General features: G+C 40.5%; 2 protein-coding genes across 3 annotated transcripts; both read right to left on the bottom strand.

Moving 5' to 3' along the window:
* Window positions 1-365: 365 nt before the first annotated feature.
* RWDD3 (RWD domain containing 3) lies at window positions 366-7,931 on the bottom strand. Of its 2 annotated transcripts, none has more exons than XM_027463087.3 (4): window positions 7,698-7,931; window positions 2,054-2,538; window positions 1,243-1,358; window positions 366-1,144 (listed from the first exon to the last, which is right to left on the bottom strand). In XM_027463087.3, the coding sequence occupies exons 1-4, from the start codon at window positions 7,780-7,782 to the stop codon at window positions 1,030-1,032; spliced, it is 801 nt and encodes a 266-aa protein (XP_027318888.2). In that variant the 5' UTR covers window positions 7,783-7,931; the 3' UTR covers window positions 366-1,029. The 2 variants fall into 2 exon arrangements, with proteins under 2 accessions (XP_027318888.2, XP_071897821.1); XM_072041720.1 differs by lacking the exon at window positions 7,698-7,931 and adding an exon at window positions 7,374-7,659.
* Window positions 7,932-13,317: 5,386 nt separating this feature from the next.
* HCCS (holocytochrome c synthase) lies at window positions 13,318-19,720 on the bottom strand. Its single transcript, XM_027462351.3, has 7 exons — window positions 19,522-19,720; window positions 19,194-19,332; window positions 18,409-18,557; window positions 17,636-17,784; window positions 16,740-16,859; window positions 15,841-15,927; window positions 13,318-15,580 (listed from the first exon to the last, which is right to left on the bottom strand). The coding sequence occupies exons 2-7, from the start codon at window positions 19,309-19,311 to the stop codon at window positions 15,382-15,384; spliced, it is 822 nt and encodes a 273-aa protein (XP_027318152.1). The 5' UTR covers window positions 19,312-19,332; window positions 19,522-19,720; the 3' UTR covers window positions 13,318-15,381.
* Between the last annotated feature and the right edge of the window lie 1,946 nt (window positions 19,721-21,666).

The following is a 21,666-nucleotide window of genomic DNA, read 5'->3' as shown; positions in this document are numbered from 1 at the left end:
AGCAGTCAATTCTCCCTAAGCAAACAGAACATGCACAAAATGATTTGTAAAAATGCTGTATGTAATTTTTAACACTGCACTGAAGTAAAATATAGACTAGTGACAAAAAAATTTATAAGCTGGCCGAGGCTACTGACCTCAAAAAAAAATGCTACAGGTGGGTAAGATTCAACAGGGACTTATATTCTACCAGCTTTTAAATGACAGAAGACTTAATGTAAGTCTTGAGATAGAAGGCTGAAGTCTCTATATATACTGCTCTAACAGTTTAATTGAGTCAAGATATCTAAATAAGCAGTCAGTAAAACCAAAGTGCAAAAAGAAATCTGTAAACTATGAAAGAAAATACAATTGGCTTTACCTCAGATGATATACATAATTTTAATCAATTTAAGTTCTCCACTTGAGTTGCTTTATACATTTTAGAGTAACATTCAGAAAGACACTTCCAGTTTTTGTTTAGATCCCAAAATCACATGAACTGTTTCTTGAAATCAACACTCCAATATTTATAGATTCAAGTACATAGAGAAGGAAAAGTTCGCAGATGAACACCTGATGGTTATTAAGTATATGCTGTCCTCTCGTCTTCAAATCTATTTTGCTATGCTTTTAAAAAAAATATAAGCTTTCACAGTGAAATTAGTCATACTTTCTATCAGGCCATTATGAAAGACCACTATCACAAAAGATTAAAAAAAAAAAGAAAAAAAAAATAACAACACTGAAAACAGGGACTGAAAAACAGTTTAATTGAAAGACTTATTTTAACATGACTTCCTCCTTGTCTTTCATGTTTGCCATGCAAATATCACAATTAACTCCACATTCCTTTGAAAAAGTTATAATGCATAGAAGTCAAAAGATCATCAATTCATAATGTATGAGTTGCTTTCTCCTTACTGCAAAAGGATACATACTTCAGACTTTCTTTTTCTCCAGAAAATCTTGTTTGTCGAAATAGTCTTTGTATCTTACAGCAGCATCTGCAATCGACTGCTGCTTTGGTCAGACTCCAGTGTTTTATTTTTACTTTAAGAGAGGAGGCACAAACTCAGAGAAGAGAGTCGCAAGTCCTGCAGCTTCAAATTCCTTTTGTAGCTCATCCAGCGTTGAATATTCTTTGACTTCAAACATCTGAAACCTACATTGTACAAGAGAAATTCATGAATATGCCTTGATTTGTCAGAATGTAATTATTGATTCGGTTATTTTTCTGTCCACAACAGTATTAAATTATACCTTTTATGCTGTGGTTGTACTTTTGTCTCACACAGTACACTAATCATTTTCTCTTTGCATTTCTTTCCGCTTGAGTCCACATCTACCTTAGAAGTTTTCTGAAGAATCAAGTACTCCTAAGTGACAAAAAGAACAAAATATTAAATGTCACCTAGTACCTTTGAAGTTTAGTAAAATTCAAAAATCTATATGAAACAAAGATCTTTCTTCAGAACACAGAAATCAAATTTTGAAAGCGCCAACTCCAGAAAGTGTATGCCTGTTTCAATTCATCAGCTTGAAGTTGAGCACATTCTTAACTGACCCAGAGAACTTGAGTCTGAAAAATAAGAACATTCTACTCCTGTATCACCACAAAGGCCTGCCTGATGCAGCAAGAAAAGGACAGACAAGTTCAAATGTGCAGTAGGAACACCTGGTGGCTTAAATATCACGGAAGGAGACAGTTAGGAATGAGCTACAAATAGTCTATTAATTTCTCATTACAACTTTTCTGTTTTCTGGAATATTTTCTGGAGTGCTTCAGAAATAGAGGAGAATGAATCTGGGCATGTTACACTCAGGAAACACAGGGAATAGAGGAGTATAATTCCAGTGGGAAGCAAAGGAATACAAGCCACATGCTTTGCTGGTTTCTTTCTCACGTAACTTCTGTTTCTTATATACAGAATAAAGTTGTAGGGCCTTCCTACTCTCCTAATGATCAATCTGCTTCCAAAATTGTTAATCTTAGAAAAACACACACAAAATATTCAGACACAGGTTTCAGTACTAAATCGATAGAACTAGTCAACATTCATTGTTCCTGCACCTTAATGTTGCTCCTGTCACCCTGAAGAAGAATCAATATTATCTTGCCCATGAACATCAGTCTTCCAGTCAGCCTTAGATCTGAAGCCCATTTTTCCACAGTTTTGACGTATTTTGCCTTTGCTCTCATGTGATCTAAATGCAAAAGGAGCATCCAGATAGCGTCCTCTGTACTTTCTGCTTTTGACAAAGTAGTTTTTTCATTGTAAACTGTTGCTGGTTGCTTAATGACATATTTAAGATTCTCCTGTATCCAAAGAACCAGCTCATGTACCATGGGTTCAGAAAGATGTTTCTTTGCTTCTTCAAGTAATTTATCTTTCACATCTGTACACTGGGCCCTTGTAAGCTGGTCTGAGTTAACAGAAATTTCTGGTAGAGTTGATGGATAATTAACTGGCAAATGAAATAGCAGCTTTAAAAGTATATCTGTATCCAGTAGTTCTTTCACGTTGATTTGAATTCTAAATGTGATTCCATGCGTTTCTGGAAAATATAAAAAATAAATATTAGTAGTTTGCTTAAAATTGAACTTAATAATATACGTTTTTCAGCTATTTTCTTTATCAGTTCAACTCCAATGACTGCCATTCTATATTAAAAATTGTGTTTTCGGGGGGGGGGGGGGGGACACAACAGGGGATGGGTTGCAAACAATGCCTCAAGCTGTACTTGCAGGGAATCCTGAAATGAAACACTTCCATATCATATTAGAGGGAAAGTTATTTAACACATTCTATAAAGCATTCACACCTCTTGGCTCTTTTAAAGTCTAGACAAGCCAGTAATAAAGAATCGTCCTAGAAACACTTAAGTCAGCTTCTGCAGGTCAATAGCAGTAGCAAGGACAACTGAAAATAGAGGGACTCAGCAGTGCCCTAACTTTGCTCCCAGAAAAATCTGTAGGGCTTTTACCACCAACACCAGCACACGGCAAACAGACTTATACTGAGTATTTTTGAAGACATGACCACTCAAAAGCAGTTCAACACTGAAAACAGACATAGAAAGAAAAAAGTCATAGATTCTTTGTCCCTTACAACTTTCAGAGAAACTCTATTTCTTTTCTGTCAACTTCTCTGCATCTACAACATTTGGATTGAGAAAATTAAAACTTTGCTATTGTACATTTGATCTTAAATATGGGTCCTTAAATGACCTTAAATTATGGGTCCCTTCCAACTTGGGATATTCTATGATTCTATGAAATACTAGAAACATCCACATACACGTATATGCATATTCATATATAAAATGTGTATATATATACAGATACATACTGAAAATATGTTCTTGGTGTATTTCAGAATGCAATCATTTTCAGTGTAAAAAGTGTATATACGGCATGTAGCATGAAGGACAAAAGACCACGCTCTCCTGACAAATCACATACTCCAAGACACAATATGAAAGTTCTGCACAGTAATTCCTGCAATAAAGTCCTTCTTGACTAAAACATGTTTCACAGAAAAACAATACAAAAGTTCATAATGTGAAAAGAGGGGACAAAGACCTAACCTCTTCTACAACAAAGAAAAAAAAAGGGGGGGGGTATCAGAAAAATGGTGAACTTCCTCAGATGTTCTTGCTTCACCCTTTTGATGCATCCCAAACACTCCACCCCATTTCTTATTAAAAAAAAAAAGCTAATGTCAAGTTGATTCATTCTATGAGGGCAGGAGAAGCCAGATTTGAAAGGCAGATTAGAGCAGAGCTGAGTTTCCGAGGAGCTCTTTTGAAGTGACTTGCCTCCCTCTCCCCCTACCTTATCTTCCTTTGCACGACAGTCAGTCGAATTATGTTTGATTAGCGTTGCTGACACTGCTAGCCAACCTCAGTACTCTCTGTGATTTTATATTTAAACCATATTAAATAAAAGAAAGAAACTAAAAGTGACTTGGACAGACAGAAGTATTTTAGATTGCTTAGCCAAGGGTTTGTCTCCAAAATTCCTTCTTGGTTCACATGAAGAACACTGTAGGTCAGATCCATCACAAAATAAGCAAACCCATCAAAAACAAAAAGTAAACTCTAGTATTACAATAGTGAAGCCTCAAACAACTACAGACCCTCACTACGTAAGTGGAGTCAGATCTGGTGCTGAAAGTAGAAGATGCAAATCCAGCGAATTAAATGAGATTACGCCCACCCGTGCCCATACCTCCAGGCACTAAGGGTCAAAGCCTCATTCCTTGCCAGCAGAAGCTGCTCTCCAGCCTTCCAAGACCCTGCTAAAGATTCCAGGCTGCTTTTAAGGCAAGTTTATTCCAGAGAAGCACACCAGCCCTAGAAGAGATTCAAGTCTCTGGGGCTCCGGCCTGGCAGCGGGCACCGCTCACAGCCCTTGCTGACGGGCAGCAGCGAGGCCAGGACCTCGAGCCTTCCCGCTCCAGCCTCCACCTTCAGCTGAAACAGCCCTGGCAAACGCTCCTTGCTGGGCACCAGCAATTATAGCTGCTCTGCCGTTCTCCTAGGCTCAGTACACCTAAGCACACACCCAAGAAGAGGAGCCTGCCGTGCAGCCCAGCAGCCAGGGCAGTCCCCAGGCCGAGCGCCATGCCTGACAGAGCAGAGCGCTCCGTCCAGCCGCACGCTGCTGGCTGACAGCAAGCGGTGTTTGGCTGAACACCACCGACATCCTCAGGTTCCTGCCCAAGAGACGCCTTGTTTTAAACTAGGTTGCCAACAAATTTTGAAATGCACAGCCCATAGACGAGCTGAAGAACAATACACCAGTGCCAGCTTAATTATAGTGACAGAAAACCAAGTTACCTTTCTGACAATCCTGCTAGGATTTTTTCACTGACTTGTCACAACAGGTCTCACCAGCTCAAATTAACTGAGGGATAGCCAGACAGGCCAACCTGCCCCTTCGGCAAGGGCCTCCTGCCGCCCTGATCGCATTTGTAAGCCTGCAACAATCTCACACCTTTCCCGGTGATGATGAACTAATCCGAAGGCAGCCACACAGCCTCACATCCCAAGGTGTATCTCTCTGAGCCGTCGCGAAAATCCCAGCCACGCTCATTTACATCTGCTGCAGACTTCCTTTTAAAAAGGAGAACTGGTTCAAAAAGTTCGTGGGGCTACAGTGTGTAAAGTTTATTTCAGCATCGCAGCATCCATGTTCTGCGCCAGCACTGCAGACTGCTGGCAGAACAAAGAGCGAGTGCTCGCAGTCCTTCGTAGCTAGGCTCTAAAGAAATATTTCCTTTGTTTGCACATGCTACAAGGTCTGAGTTGCCTTCACAACAAAATGGTGATTATTCCTGAAATAAAGGGTTGGGTATGACCATTCTGTTGGCATTTAATGTGCTAATAAGACTAAACTCAATACATTTTAACCTATTTTCCCCCATAGCGGCACGCTTATCAGTATATTTAGCTCTAGCATACTTCAGATTTTTTCTTATGTTCCATGTCAACCAGACAGATATCCCCCTCCTCTCCTGCCCAAAGGCATTTTATGCAACACATGCGGTCTATTTTTAAATTCAGAAAATGGCACCTATTAAAGTACAAGCTTAGAATATATAAATATATTTTTATAGCAAACTGGGTGAGCAAACCAGAAGAGAACGGATTAACAAATAAATTATGAATTTCTATCTGTAACACTAATCTTTCTAAATAGATACGTAAGGTAAGAAAGATATGCCGTAATTAGTTTACTTAAATTCATCAACACATTGGTTTGGATAAAAACATATTTTACATTCTGAATAGTTCACCATTAAATTCTGGGAAGCTGAAGTTTTTAGCATACCCAGAGATCTGCAAAAGCATTTTCTTACATTCCTCAAAACCATAAATCCCCAGTGGCCTCCTTTTTGATCCTGTGGATCTACATGCAAATTATTCTTTATATATTAGGGTTAGCAGAACATAACAGTCTTACTGGAAGTTACCTCTGTGCACTGTTTGTCAATGACAATTTACACAGTTTGAAGAGACAAAGCAAACAAGCTAGTGAATATAGCAAAACTTTATTTTATACTAACTTAGGGATTTTGTAGCAAATTAAAAGAGAAGTAAATTCCCAAAGTAAGAAAATTACCAACAATCAATACTGTAAATGATACTCTCAATTCCAGCAGAAAACAATGGAATAAGCCAGATATACATGATTCTAAAACATCATGAGAATGTGGCCGATATAAATACAACCTGTTCCCATTGTGCACTCATAGCACATCACTTCATGTCCCAGGAAGGCTTCTAAGCCTTTTATGTCCTGGTAACTTAACGCAAAAACATTTTGCTGTATATGAAGCACAGAGAAAGATGTTCATATATTTTTCTAACAGACTCGGAGAAACAGACATGCATATGCAATGCTTAGATATGATTACTTTTTTTTTTTTTAAATGAACATCTGTTAAGCCTAGATACTGTATTTTCAAATGATGCCTGAAAAAAAACATTGCTGAACTTTATGACTTTTAAGAAAATAAAACTCAATTGAAACATTTCATCAATCATATTTTAAATACCACTTGAAAAAATATCAGAACTACCTGCCTACGCTAGAGCGAGAGGTGTGTCACGCAGATCTAGACACAAAACAATTCTACTTTTAGATTACCCCAGTTAATTGTTCTCCATGCAGACACTGATGTCTTCAGCCCTCTGAGGCTGTCTACATGTTCTCTTTTCAAACAGCTACCTGTTGTTTTCTGAGAATCTATTTCTACAACTATTTTAAAAGGGAAGTTTGGGGTTTATTCAATGAATTTCTTAGTAACCATTTCAGGTGAATCACTTAAAGAGAGCCACCCGCAATCTCACCCCAAAGCAGTGTTTACAGACGGGCCGAGGCGGCAGGACCCTCTGGAGGTCACCTTGCCCAAGTGCTCAGGCAGGGCCAGGGGCCACAGGCAGAGCTCCAAGAGGGAAATGCCACAACCCCTGCCAGTGCTCTGCCATTCTCACAGAAGAAGAAACAAAAAGTGTGTCCTTGTCAATCTCAGTACTTTGGGCTGAGTCCATATGCAGACAAGATGCCAAGGCAGGACATTCAGTCCGGTTTTACCAGCCTTCCCCTGGTAACCTCTTTGCAGTGCACCCAGCAGGGAGCCCCGGCCGGGTTGTGGAGCTGGGCAGCATGCTACAGCAGCACCCGTGACACCAGGGAAGCTGCATATTATACAGAATCACCACAAGTGCACGGGAGAGGTGTCACATCTCTGGTAGGAACTGAGCAAAACCTGCCCGGCACAGCCTGCCTGACCCCGGCAGTAACTGTGGGAGCACATCGGCCCTACTGAGCTGTCCTGACGGGACACCCCGGCCCTGCAGCAGCACAGACTGCCACAATTCACCTCTAAAATCCGTGCTCTGAGCAATGGCCGCCAAGCCAAGCCTGGCGCAGACAACGCGGAGCCACGGATCCTGCAGCCGCTGCGCTCCCACCGCCCCGCCCCGCAGCCAGGAGCGGGCGGCAGCAAACAGGGCGCCGCTCTGCCCTTCCCACCTAGGGCACCCCCGCAGCGCCCCTGCACAGCCCGCACCCAGAGCGCCGGGCATCGCCCTGCAGCACGCCGGGGGTGGGCAGGGGGTGGGCAGCGGCCCCGCAGCGCCTCCTCCCGGGGCCGGGCCGGGGGAAGCGCCCCGAGCGGGCCCGCAGCCGGCGCCGCCGCCGTCACCTGAGACCGCCAGCACCTCGCAGGCGTCCGGCTCGCAGTAGATGGCGGCGAGCGCCGAGAGCTCCTCCAGCGCCTGCCCCGACATGGCCGCGCCCGCCCGCAGGGAGCCGGCCCCGCCGCCGGCAGGGGGCAGCGCCGCGGCCCGGCCCGGCCCGCGGTTGCCCCGCTGGGCTGTGGGAGCGGGGCCGGGCCGGTGCCCTCGGCTCCGGGGCGAGCGGGGGCCGAGGGGAAGGAGGAAGGGGCGCCCGGCGGGCAGCGCCGCCACAAAATGGCCGACCGGGGCTGCCTCGGGGTAGCGAGGACGGGCTGCAGCTGGGGGCAAGCGCAGCCCAGCGCGGTGTAAAACGGGACCTGCGCGGAGCGTGAAACGCCCCAGCGCGATTCTTGGCGGTGTTTTGTTAAAAGCACTGTGCCTAGGTGTAGAAATGGGCATGACGATTCCTGGCCCGTGCTGGATGCGTTAAATGGAGCCGTGCTGCGTGAACACACGGTGCCTGTAACAGAGGCGATGGTCAAGGCGCAACCTGTGCTGCAGAGCAGCGGCCCGACCCTTCTGCTGAGGCCATGCAGCAGCATGGAGCTGGCCTCCACAGCCACCTTTCTTCAACGCAGCACACAGTTGTGATACAATTAACACCCTCAGAACCCTGCTACAGCCACACGTAGCTGCGCAAACCAAACTGATGGATACTGACATGCACAGGTGCATGTACAAATATGAGCACATCAGCTCTGTCTGTATTCAGAGAATGTTAAATTTGTGCTTCTTGGAGTCAACTATGGTGGCTTTATGGTCCTTCCAGTGGTCTCTTGACTGAGGTCTTCTACAGGCCACGTTATAATGCACAGGTTAATCCCCTCAAAGAGGTATTATTCAATGTTTTCCATATTGTAAGACTCACCAACTGGAAAAGCAACAGGAGGCTGAAAGACTAGACAGCAGTGGGCATACATCACTGAAGTTTATTTATTACAAATAACTTTCAAAATCAAGGGATGAGGAGGGGCTTATTTTTTCAGGAAAGTATATCATTCTATTTTTAATGCCATATGTTCTGTTGAAATACCAAGAAATACCGGAGTGCTGAGCTGGGAACAAGTGAAATAATGCGAACAGGAATAAGACCGGAGCTGTCAGAAGTCCTGTGAGGCAGCAGTCCATGCAGCTGTCAGAAGGCTTCGTGGAAATTAGCCTTAAAAGTGCCTTATTCTATTATTGAGAACTTTCTTGCCCCTGGTCTTTCCCCCTTCTCCTCATTCACTTTGCATATTCCATTTTACATGTTTAAATAAAAAAAAGTCAGTGTAAATGTCTTTTAAATTGACACTATCACAAGACATTGAGGTCCCTATGAATAAGTTACTGCACTCTGACATTTGGAAGTCATCAAATGAGACAGTATAATGTCAGCTTGATATTTTTCACACTATGAAAATATCAGCTTCATGTCAAAGATCTAAATTCCATCTTAATGTAATAAATTTTCTTGTATTCGCAGACTAGTGAAAATGCTAAATATTTAAATTTGAAATGAACTTCTACAGTTACAATCTGGCCTTCATATTCCATTATTATTAAATTGGAAGTCAAGATCTATTTTCTCACTTTTTTTTTTTCTTCAAACATTGAAACATTGTAGTGTTTGATAGAAAAACATCAGCTATATTCATGTCTCTAAATGGCTGCTTTCCCATCAACACATGGCAAATAAAGTTCAAAAAAATCTCACTTTTTAGAGTTAACCTATATTAAAATACCTCCAGCATCCTGACATAAATACCGCTGATACCAGTATTTTCCACTTTGTCTGACAAAGCAAACAGAATGCAACCTTTCATAGATCAATAAGATTATTCTCCCCAGTGTTATTTGCAGAAGTGGTATCTTTTCCTTTCCGATTACAATAATTATGACCCCTCAATCAATCACACGTTGCATCGACAGTCAGAAGTGATTAGATATAAAAGTGTGCATTTAGACCTGTTCTCCCCTAAACTGAGTGGTGAATAACAGAGTAGACAGACATTTGAAAAAAAATATTGATTTGGACCATCCATCTATATATACTTTTGCCATCATTTCCATGCCAGCCAACCTCCTGTCCCAGCTACCACAACTATATGCGGTCCTAAAAGTATGTACTATAGAAGGCATTAAAGGACCACTAAAAAGAGTCTAAAATCACTTCAGTTGCCCATTCAAGGGTCAGAGAGCAAACAGTATTGAGGAGCCCATAACCACGGCATGAGTGTGATGGCTAAGCTGATGATACTGCTGGGAAAGGGAGAGCTGGGGGACAGCGTTTCTGCAAAGCTCATTAAAAATCCATCCATTAAGGTCAAATTTGCCTGCTTACCCCTAAGTTTTGTGCTGATTCTTTACAGAACAGCCAGTAGTTTCACCTGGAATAGATGCTGCTGCTTCCAAGACACAGATACTTTGGAAGCTGATGTACCTCCAGGATTTGGTGCTGGGTCCAGGAACTTGCAAAGATTTTACCTGAATATGCTTACACAGGTGAGAACATCTAATGAATAAGCTCAGGGCTAACCTGCCTCCACAGGTACACACATACATAGGCATTTTTCTAAATTAGAAACATAACTAATTTGGAGAGTTTCCTCTTTTATATGACAGCCTTCTAGAGCCCTATCAAATGAAACTTCAAGAATTCAAGAATAATGCTCAAGTGACTAACATCACCTTTTGATTGCTCTATGATAACGGTTTGTGGTGGGGTTATCAGGACAGAGTCAAATAATATATGCTTAACATATGCTATAATCCAAACCTTTTATCCAAAGGTAAGAACGTTTGGATAAAAAGATAAATCACAAATTACCTTAATTCACCCAGCCTACTAATATATCATTTACAATTTATGCTCAGAAATTAGCAGTTTGGAAGATTCTATTTAACAGTTTGAAAGTAAGCATCGTAACAAAAAAGCACTACAACAATGATACCTAAATGAAAATGTTTATTACAGAGTGTAATGAAAATACTATTTCAATTTAAACACCACTTAATACCTATCTCAGAGACATCAGGTGATGTGAACATTTTGATTAGGGAAAATCATTTAGCCACAAAATTTAATTCGCAAACTTTTTAAGGGATCATCGAATTTCTCCTTCACAATTTCTGTATGTATTAATTCATCTCTAAGTGCAATACAAATCACATCCATCTTTCAGTATTGCTGTAGGACAGCTGCAGCTACTATCCTCTGCTACACTGATGTTAACAGTTCTAATGCAGACAATGTCACTTTTACCATCTAAATCTGTTCTTAACTAAGTTAAATAGCACTGATATTTCAGGTACCTAAGAAACTAAGCCATTATTTCTCTAGTAACATCAGTAAGTGTTAGCTCAGTGGTGTCAGTTTTCCCAAAAGTGGCTTGTACAAAAATTGCCAATAGAAAGCAACATAAAAACTTGCAAAAATCACTCAAAATGACCTAAAAGGTGAAAGTTGAAAGAAGGCAGAAGGAGAAGCCACCCCTCTAGTTGTGATAAACATGAAGTGTTGTTGTTCCTCAGTATTCTCAATTATGATGAGTAGAAAAGTTTTTGTTTGTTTGTTTTTTGGCCCAAAGCAGGTTTCTTTGTTTTGTTTTGTGTTTTGTTGTTGTTGTTGTTGAAATAAATTCATTTAACTTAAAATTTACTTTGCAAATAAAACTGCCAAAAAATGAATCATTTCTTCTGAAGTAAAATTCAATATTTTCATGACATTTTGCTCTTTACTTTTTGAAAATTAGAGTTAATAAATTCTCATTGATATCTTTAAAAAGGCTTCTCCAATTTGAGAGACAGCAATATATATATTGCTTTTCCATTTAATATTTTAGAAGGAAATTTTTCAAGGATTTGTGGTCTAGCAGTGTTTTTGAAGGCCCTTGCATTTATCCTCTATTAATCACACCGCTTCAAGTCAATTCCCTAAGACACTTAATCTTTTGGCAGATAGAAACTCATTTTGAAAGTCTACTAATGATCAATTAAAGCTTTAGCTATCTCTATAGACAGAAGGTTTATGAGGTTGTGGTCTTCAGAAGCTGAAGGCAAGAGCAGCAGCATGTTAGAAAAACTGCTAAAATTTGTTGTAGTTACCACAGAATTGGCAAAATATTGGAAAACAAAAATCATGACTTAGTCCTTGATTTTCTTTTTACTAACAACACTGAAAAGAAATGTGATGGTTTCTATTTTCTAAGACAGCTTATGGTCCAAACTGCAATGTCAACAGAGGAAACAGTGTATTATTTTATTTTTTTCAATGAGGCCTAAAAACAGTACCAATGCTTCCAATACTTAGATATTATCCTTTGAAAATTGAATTAATTCAGAGTCCAGTCATAAATATGCATGTATGCTGCAAAGATGCAGTCATGTCTTGTGAGTAGCCCTCAACAGAATGAGTGGGACTGTTCAGGAGGGTAAATAACATATCCTTTCATACGTGTATGTGTTCAAGGCCACACAACTAGATTTGGAGTCAGGACTAGTACTACCCACAAGTTTCTGCACAGTTTGACATACAAGTATTAAGACTAAATAGAAGCATCTGTCACATTCATGAAAGAATTTCAGATTCTTTCTCTAGGAGCTTGACAAGCCATTTTTTTCTTGAAGATGCACATAAAAGTGATTCATCATCTAACACAAATAGGAAAGGATGCTTTTTACAAACTGACGTATCTAGTATGACCATAGATTCTTACTAACAATGCCAAAAGAATCAATGCCTACTTGACTCACTGCATATAGATCTTTGCCTGCAATTTACCTTGAACAAAGTTAAGACAGTGTAATAAATGGAATGTGTTTTCCTTCACTGAGAGTAAAAATGCATGCTGAAGTTGCCTACTAAGTTTGTTTAAAAGTAGTCAGGTTCTGAACTTCTCTTTCAGCCTAACTGTGATTGGGAGCTTGACAGTGCTCAAAAATGCCATGAGAGGGCCTGATCAGGATACTTCACTTTTTTTCATCATTTTTCATATATTTTTTTCTTTTCAGTGCTACATACCTTTCTATACTTATATAGGAGGGATATAGATATATTTTTACTTGCACACACACACACATTACCTTTTAGCAACCCTAGATAATAGTTTTACAGTGAAACCATCCCCCAAAGGGTAAAACTTACAATTTAAATCACTGTTTTCTAAGTTTTATATTTGAATTCTAATCACACTGACACCTATCTTAGAAATAGTGAATTGCCAACATCATGTAGAAGGTAACCCAAACCTAAAAAGGAAAAATTGCATGTTTATTTCATTAAGTCTTAGAAAAGTCTTGTAGAAAGTATTTAATTTATATTCCAATGATTACTAAATAAAAAAATAATAAAAAAAAAAACACCTTGAATTCCTCTCTTCTGAAGTTAGCTAGACTCAGGATGAAAATAATTGTCATATGCTCTTATTCTGAAATCTGCTGGTTTGGTTGGCTATTACTTGAATTAGTCCTTTTTTCTTTTTTTCTGTGTATGAGCAGTACATATTCAAAGATTTGTTGTAACAGACTATAAGAATTCTTATGTAATACATACAAGAGCTTATATTAATAATTCTTAAAGCTAGAAATATATACCAAATACCAACATTAAGAAAAGTATATTTATTTGATTCTCCTTTTTGTTTGAATGACAAAGAACTGCATTTTATTAATAGTTGAATGAATTCCAGAACAGTAGAATGAATTAAAACAGAACAATTTTGAATCCAGGAAACTGGGAACATAACAGAAGATAGTAAACTCATGAAGTGGCATAAGACATGTTTTATCAGATTTAGCAATTAGTCTTCGTAACACACTTAATGTCAAGCTTCTGAAATCAACAGTACAGGCTAATTAGTTTGAAGCTTCTAAAGCACTCCCTCCATTGTTGTACCTTTTCCATATTTATTTGTGAGAAATACAGAATCAGAATTCCACATATATTGTTACCAAATGCATACATAGAAACAACAAATAATCAAAAAAAAATCAAAAAGCTGTGGCCCTCAGTCTTTGCTGTTAGAACTGAGAGGAACATCTCTTTTATCAGATACAATGCTTCATACAGGCTCACGCACTCCTCGTATCTAGTATATATATTGCCTACTCAGATTGAAGGTTACTTTTTTTCTCCAAACTATTTTTGATTTATATATATATATGGTTCACTGAAAAAGAGGGAAAAGGAATGTGGAAAAGTGGAAATGGGTAAGAATGAGGGTTAAGGTTTTTTAGCATTTTTGACTTCTGGTTAAGATTTATTTCTACCTTGAAGGACTGTGGCCTCTAAAGTAAGGAGCCATTTGTCTTTGTTGGTACTACAAAGTATGGTGGCTTCCCTGAATAGTTTTCCTAAATGGGAAGAGCCACTTTACTGAAATGCTAAAAAAAAAAAAAAAAAAAAAAAAAAAAAAAAAAATACTTGGTTATTCCTTCTATTTCCAAGTGTTTTGCAGGGAGGTCTCATTCTCAACAGTAGCGTATGATGAAAGGGAGGAATAAAGCTATTACACTGGAAGACTTGAAAAAAAATGTTAGTTTCCCTTATTAAGCACAAACATCAATCATATATAAGCTTCACAGCATTAACATGCATAAGTCTTAGAAAACACTCAAATCATTCTTATTTTCTGGCACTTCAGATATCCTTTTAGCCAAATTATCTATACATCTGTAATATGCCTCACTATAATCACCATGCAGAAACATGACTACACAGTCATACACCATTGTGCGACTCTGCATTATATATATATAAAAACCACTACTCTATAGTTGATGAAACTAAGATACAAAATCCAGATGCAATACACGAAACATTCTTTAAATATAGCTTCTGTCTTGACATAATAAAGACAAAAATACTTAAGCACACTAAAATTTTCTTACATCATAAAACAAACCCTTTAAATACTCAAATAAATATCCAGTAAAGATCAACCTTATCCCCTTTCAGATTGTTGAAAAACCAACTGATACACTACTTTCCTGCCTCTAAATCACCTGTTCAAGATAAATTGCAAATTAAAGCATGAGTATATTCTCCACGTTTTCAACACACCTTTAAAAATACTCATACTGTATTTCTTTTAACAGACCAGATCTGACTGAAAATTTCTGAGAAACTGTGTTTGAGCAGGCAAAGCGCTCATGTAAAAACCATTATGTAGTCTTCTATAGTTAAACTATGCAGTTTGTAACACCAAATCTTTTATGCTTTATCATCTGAGTACGTAAATAACGTAACTATGTGAAACCATTCATGAAATTTCCAGTTTTCACTATTTTTCAAGTAATACTCAAAACTCCAGTCAGAAGAACCAGAAACCTCATGTATTTGGCACAGCACTGGAGGCATGAAATTAAAAAAAGCTTACACAGTATCTGTGACAAAAAAAAAAAATCCCAACTCTTAAGAAAATTAAGATACATCTTTTTGCTACTGTAACTTTATTATTTAATTCAAAATATATCATAGAGTACTGGTGTGCTTTACAAGGCATTTCCCCATACCCCCGACACCCATAACATCCCCCCCAAAGAACAGTGGTGATGATGAAAATCACAGTTGGAGTCAACTTCTATTTCAAGTCCTACTGTCCACTTATCCGCATTCTCAGAAGACAGTGGTTTCCTTTCTGATTACACACAGCAGGAGCAGCGTAGTAGTTATGATGTCCACCGCCACCAAGCTACCTTCATTCTGTCCCATACAGCTGAGAGAGAATCAAACGCAGGCCGAACATCCAGGATAGTGAACTGGTAGTTTTTATCTACTGCTCCGCCATCATAGTAATCAATAACGTATCGCACTTCTTTTCCACATCGGTCAACAATCCAATCATGTCTGTCGAAGGGAAGTTCATATCTGGAAGACAGATAATAGACAGTGCAGACAGTTTAATGTGTAGATGGTATGAAACTGGGAGAGGGAGTGGAAGTTGTATTTAAGAGAATTTATTTATCCAGATCCTGGTATAAGATCCCTCACTACTACATTAACCTTCTGGTAATTACAACTTGCAATTTCATTCACATAATATCTTTAAATTACTTCTACACTATGTTTTCAGACATGTCTCCCTACTCTCCCACCTCACCAGAAGTCCTACTTTCATGCCCACATACCCCATCCACGAACGTATTCTGGCTCTTGGTGAGTACTCCTTCGCTTTGCCTCCGAACCGCATCAGTGATGGTCCACATGGACATTCCCTACAAACCCAATTAGAACAGAGAAAATGGTTTTTACCTTTAAAAAACAAGGTCTTATTTTAAGTGTTTAAACCACGACAATAATTTGTTTTAGTAAAAGAAAAACGGAATAGGAGAAATAGCAACAGTAAAAAATTGGTTACAGTGATCTAAGCCAGCTATTTTTTAAGGTTTGAAAAGTCCCCAGTTTTTGACAGCATTTAGTGATAAAGTACTTTTGACATACTCCACATCACCGTTCTAACTCATCAACAGAGTAGTTATCCACAAATCTAATCCACAAATTTAATGGACTAGAGAATAGAAAACGATTAAAGAACAAAAAAAAACATAATCCAAACCACTCTGCAATGAAGGTCATAGAATTTCAGAAAACAATTTCTACATACATCACGTTTAACTAGTCTGCGTCTTCTAGGAACAGGGACTATACTGACCTAGACACTGACGCAGTTTAAGAATCACCAGTATAAAACATTTACATCCCTCACCTTTTTCATAACAAAGAGGGAAATTAAGTAGTCCCCAAATAACCATATGCAGTAAGAAGCTTTACTTCTCCAAATCCACATTATATACACACCACCGAAAGGCTGATCAGTTTTGTCACCATAATTATTTAGTTCTAGTCAAGCTCTTCTGAATAACCTTCCTACCCGGCAATAAAAATGGGGGATCCCAAAAGATCATGATTTTTAAGATGTATCAGCACCAGAATATATTCACAAAAACTTGAAAGGCATCCTACTTCCAAGGAGTACAAAAGCAAGAGCTAAACCAAAGGACTCGCTTTTCATTTCATATGTACGTACACTGCATGAAGAGCTTCCCACTTCAAAATCTCCTTCCAAGCTTGCTCGTTATTTTGATTGTGAATCTTAATGATGTTGGTCATGTCTTCACTTGTTATGTCATCATCTTTCCACCTCCACCTAAAAATAAGAATTTGAAAACAATTTACAACTGAGTAATTCCTCCACTTTCCTCATTTTATCTGATGGGCTTTTGAACCAAGAGATTTAAGGGTTTATGCAAAGACAGAGCTAGAACGCTAACTGCTGAACATCTTGAGAACCGCTTCATTTTCTGTGTAAACGCATAGTTGTCAACGTTATCATCACAGAGATACACAAATTATAGTCAATAGATTAAGAAAAAGTCAAAGTCAACAGCTCTTCTGATCAGAAAGTTATCAGAATGTACAAATAATGCAACGATCAGTTAGATCTTGCCTACACTTAAGTTTTGTATAGACAGAAAACTTCTAGTAGTCAATTTTTATTTTCAATTTTTTTTAGCAATTTTACATAGTCAAAATAAAAGTTCTTGGATTCATAGAACCTTTACTGACAGTTTATAGGATTAGCCTGAAACCAAACGCATTTGAAAGCAGGCAGTCATACAAAGTTTTTCCAAACCTATGCATGACTTTTAAGAACAATTTCTGAGCTAGTGGCAGTTGCCTGACATTCTCTACCATCTTGCAGATCACCGAACAGATTGTGGCCTTTGAGACCCGCTCACCCTTTATTTTAAAGCTTTTTATAAAAATGGTTATTTTTAGAAATTCAAGTTAATTTTTTGCTGCTTGGAGTATGCTGCCACAAACTCTTAAATATTACTGATGAATAACAACTAATGATACTGTTTCATGAATCTCAGCATTATAGGCTCACGCAGATTTCATCTGGTAATTCTGTGTATTTACCCTTTTCTTAGCATGGCATTCCAAAACATTTGCTCTGAAGGATAGACCCATTTCTTGTCAGAATGTGCTCTAGGAATGGAAGATTCTTCTCTAACAGTTGACAATGGAAATGGCTGACCTGGGGATGGCAGCTGATTAGGAGGAGGCATCTAGAAAACAAGGAAAATCATATGAACATGAACAATGAACTAGAAAAAGGGTGTTTATTTTAGTGTTTGAAAAAAATTTAAGCATAATTAATCAGCTGCTACAAAAATCAAGAAGTTCAGCCTTTGTAAGTCCACTGAAGTTACCTCTCTTTTTTTTTTTTTGTAAAACTCTTTCCACAATTTTGTCAACTGAAGACTAAACGACACCATTTGTCTAAACTTCACCCTTCAAATCAGCAGTGCTTTTTTGTAAATCAGAGGAAATCTCGGAGAGACCTACATCAGAACTTACGCATACCACTGTTACACAGAACCTGGAAACCACTAACGTAACATAAAAACCATGCATCCAATTAACAGATAGAAATATGTGACACAAAATACCTACAAACTGGAAAAACACCTTTTATCAAACCAACATAACTCTGAAGAAGAGAATGTTAAATAAAATCTAACATGTTTTTATACAAATATTTGGATATACAGTCAGAAAAAGCAAATTAAAAATGAAAAAAAAACATTAATTACCAGTTTCCATCTTCACAGCAACACCGTTTACATTTTGGGGATAATATTTCAGGAGAAACAAGACTGAAGAAAACATGTGAACTAAGTGAAAGTTACCATATTGCTAGGATCTATGTCATCATTCCCTTGAGATGCACCAGACTTCACCGGGCATGCTACGTATTCATAGGCTCTTTCTTGATGTGCAGGAACATCATCTGTGCTCTCAGTCCTATGCTCAGGAGTCTTCATGTGCATTGGACAACCTGAAAGACAGGAAAAAAACAGTTTGTGTTCTGCTACAAAATGAAGTCTGCAAGATGTGCCAGGACACGGGAAACAGTTCATTGAATGCTAATGTAAATATTAAGCTGGTAGTTCACTTTTTTTTTTGAACTTTATTACAGTTTCCAACTTTTCCTATTTTAGAACCCAACACCATGTTAAGATCTAAGCTCCTTACACAGCCCTTGAATGCTTATATCCTGCTCCATGCTGGACCCTACACTGAGCTGCTTGTAGCCAGAATTTCCACATCAATATTAATGCACCGTGTGTTCATTTTGTCAACAAAGCGCTGATTTCTCCTTATACTGACATTTATCTTATCTCACCCTCCTGCCCTTTCCCAGATGCATGTTCTCCAGCGACAACCACCTGCTCCCAGCAACCACCCAGTGACCTGGGCATTGTCCTGGGGGTCTGCAGCACGGCAAACAGGAGCAACCCGCAGGTTCTCTGACTCCTTTCTATGTTCACCTGGCTTCTTTTTATGAATGGCTACTTGCAAACTACTTGCAAGGGAGGGGAACAACTCAAGTTTTTGCCGTAGAAGAAATATCGAGAGAAACATTTGTCGCTGTTCGGTGTAAGGCACTCGTTAAAGCTCCAAGCGCAATTACCGCTCTTTCTCTCCTGGTGCATGGGGCACTCCGCAGGTGGCGACGCCGCCTGGTGCAGCTTGGCCGGCTCAGCGGGCGGCTGGCCTGCAGCAGCCGGGGAGGAGGCGGACAGACCCATGGCCCCTCCTGCAGCGAGCTCCTGAAGCAAACAAAAACCAAACACCCGTACAGCAAACCCGCCGCGGCCCCACAGCCCCGCGCCCGGCCGTGCCCGCGGGCAAGGTCAGGCCCGCCCCAGCCCCAGCCCCAGCCCCAGCCCGGCCGCCCCCCGCTCCGCTCCGCTCCCGCCGCCGCCTCACGGCCCCGAGCGCCGCCGCCGCCGCCTTGCCTCAGCCCGGCCCGGCCCAGCTCTGCCGGCCCCGCCGCAGCGCTCCCCGCACGGCTCCGACACCGGGGCCTGCCGCGGGCCCGCTCCGCGCCTGCGCCCAGCTGAGGGCCGCCGCCCGCCCGCCGCAAGGCCCCGCGGGTCGGGCCGCCTGAGCGGGGCCGCTCCCTGCCCGCGCCGCTCCCCGGCCCCGCACACCCCGGCGGCCGGCGGCGGGCAGCGGCACGGGGCGGGAGGCGCCTCGCACCCGCAGCGCTGCCGGAGCCCGGACAGGCGGTGCCGAGGCCACCCCGCGCCTCAGGGCTTCGCGAGCCGTTGCTGAGGCCGCGCGCGGTGTTCCAAGCGCCGCAGTTAGCACAGGAACGGGAATTTTCCTTATGAAACGGGTCGTGGCCACGCCACACGGGTATAAAGCTCTGTCAGATACCCGAATTCACTCCTTTTGGCGCTTTTGTGGTCTACTCTGTCAGAGGAGGCTGTTTCCAGGCTGCCTTTCTGCACCCCGGAATTCACTACCACAGCATAGCGAGAGCCTGGAGTTAGGAAGGTGGCACCGTGTCTGTCACGGAGCTGCTACATGCCTTCAAAAACATTATTCTCTGTGAGTTTTGGCTTCGCTGAAACCTCTCTGTAACAGCTGTGCAAACAGCACTGAACTAATTTAGGTCTTCCCGTGCTGCACTTCACGAGGCACCTGAGTAAGAGCCTCTTGTAGGCTAAGTGACATCTCTGATCCCAAACATTGCAGGTTAGGGGCAGAAGGACCCTGCCATAGAGCACATTTCTCCACAGACTTCCACTTCTCTGGAAGTACAGTGTGCCGCTGACAGCAGTAGGTCGCTGTCTCCCCAGTTTCCAGCATCACACTCAACCAGGATCACAACCTCCATGAGGCACACGCTCTCGTTAAGTATATTACCCTGCGGACTCAGCTTCAGAAAAGCAGAGCAAAACCAGAAAATACAAGAGAAGTCCACCATCTAAAAAATTAGATATCCACAGTGAAGATTTAAGAAAATAAAATAATAATAATAAACTAATTCAGAAGTATCACACCAATACAAGTACTGAAAACAAAAGAAAGCTTTCAGCAAGAACACAAAAGACTGAAGAAAAAAAAAAAAAACGAGGGGAAAATGAAGAGCAACTATGCCCCAAAACATTACACAGAAGTGGATACACAATACACTTTCTGTATCTTAGGAGAGGTTTCTCAGACTTCAAGCTAGATTTGTTGAATTTTTCAAGTTAAGAATGACTCAGAAAAAGGCATTCCTTGTTCCCAGCCACGTTTAGTCCTTCCTTTCTACCATTCAGTGGTAAAAGCCATCCGGTGCCAAACTAAGGCCTCCCACCAAGCCCCCATTGTCTGTTCTCAAGCAGTTGGAAATCTGACCTATATAGCATCTGACCCCAAATAAGGTTTCCAGATATTCCCAGCCTGAGTCACTTCCAGACAGATCGACTACTTAATGAGTAATTTTCTACAGTAACAGTGCAAGATTAGTACTCTGAAAAATATAATTTACAAATGGCACAAAATTCCCCTTAGAATACGAGAGGGGGGAAAAAAAAAAAAAAAAAAGTAAAAATCACTGCACTGCTTTGTATCTTCTTCTAGTAACTTAACCGCTGCATAATACACCTGAAAGCTTAGAGAAACACAAGCAATTCTTGTGTTTGGAAGTCAATGGCTAAGATATAAATCAGCAACTTCCTCCGAACATGCTAAGAGAAAGCTCCAAGCTTTACTATGCAATTAATGGTTCATAGGCACACGTATAGAATCTAGAACTGCCATATTAAGGAGCTTAAGTGCCTGTATTAGTATTCAGGAAAGGACTGTGCAATGCATCACATCTATAATACGCACATGACAGTAGCTCTTTATCCCAACAGCCTGCGGAAAAGTGGTTTACATCCTGAAACGTGGTACTACAGTACAGTACAATACAACTATACTACCTGATATAAACATAACTTTTTCCTCAATACACAACATAATTTCAAGTTACGTTCCTGGCCCCAGCGATGTCCTACACAGAATTTCACCCTTCAGAAGTCCAGCCAGCCTGGCTCAGAGCTCATACTCACTCCCCACATTCTTCTAGAGAAATGAAGATGCAGCACACAGTTTCATGACACTCT

The sequence above is a fragment of the Anas platyrhynchos genome, chromosome 8 (assembly GCF_047663525.1).
Source record: "Anas platyrhynchos isolate ZD024472 breed Pekin duck chromosome 8, IASCAAS_PekinDuck_T2T, whole genome shotgun sequence".
Classification (NCBI taxonomy): Eukaryota; Metazoa; Chordata; class Aves; order Anseriformes; family Anatidae; genus Anas; species Anas platyrhynchos.
This window is presented reverse-complemented; position numbering and strand designations above follow the sequence as displayed.

Coding starts and splice junctions, on each gene's coding strand:
- RWDD3 (XM_072041720.1), bottom strand. CDS start 7,578: ATGCCCGGCGCTCTGGGTGCGGGCTGTGCAGGGGCGCTGCGGGGGTGC. Junction 2,539..7,373: donor TCAGAGCACGGATTTTAGAG/GTGAATTGTGGC, acceptor TATATTTTCCAG/AAACGCATGGAATCACATTT. Junction 1,145..1,242: donor GTACAACCACAGCATAAAAG/GTATAATTTAAT, acceptor TGTACAATGTAG/GTTTCAGATGTTTGAAGTCA.
- HCCS (XM_027462351.3), bottom strand. CDS start 19,311: ATGGGTCTGTCCGCCTCCTCCCCGGCTGCTGCAGGCCAGCCGCCCGCT. Junction 18,558..19,193: donor GCACCAGGAGAGAAAGAGCG/GTAATTGCGCTT, acceptor CCTGTCTTTCAG/GTTGTCCAATGCACATGAAG. Junction 17,785..18,408: donor ACATAGATCCTAGCAATATG/GTAACTTTCACT, acceptor CTTGTTTTCTAG/ATGCCTCCTCCTAATCAGCT.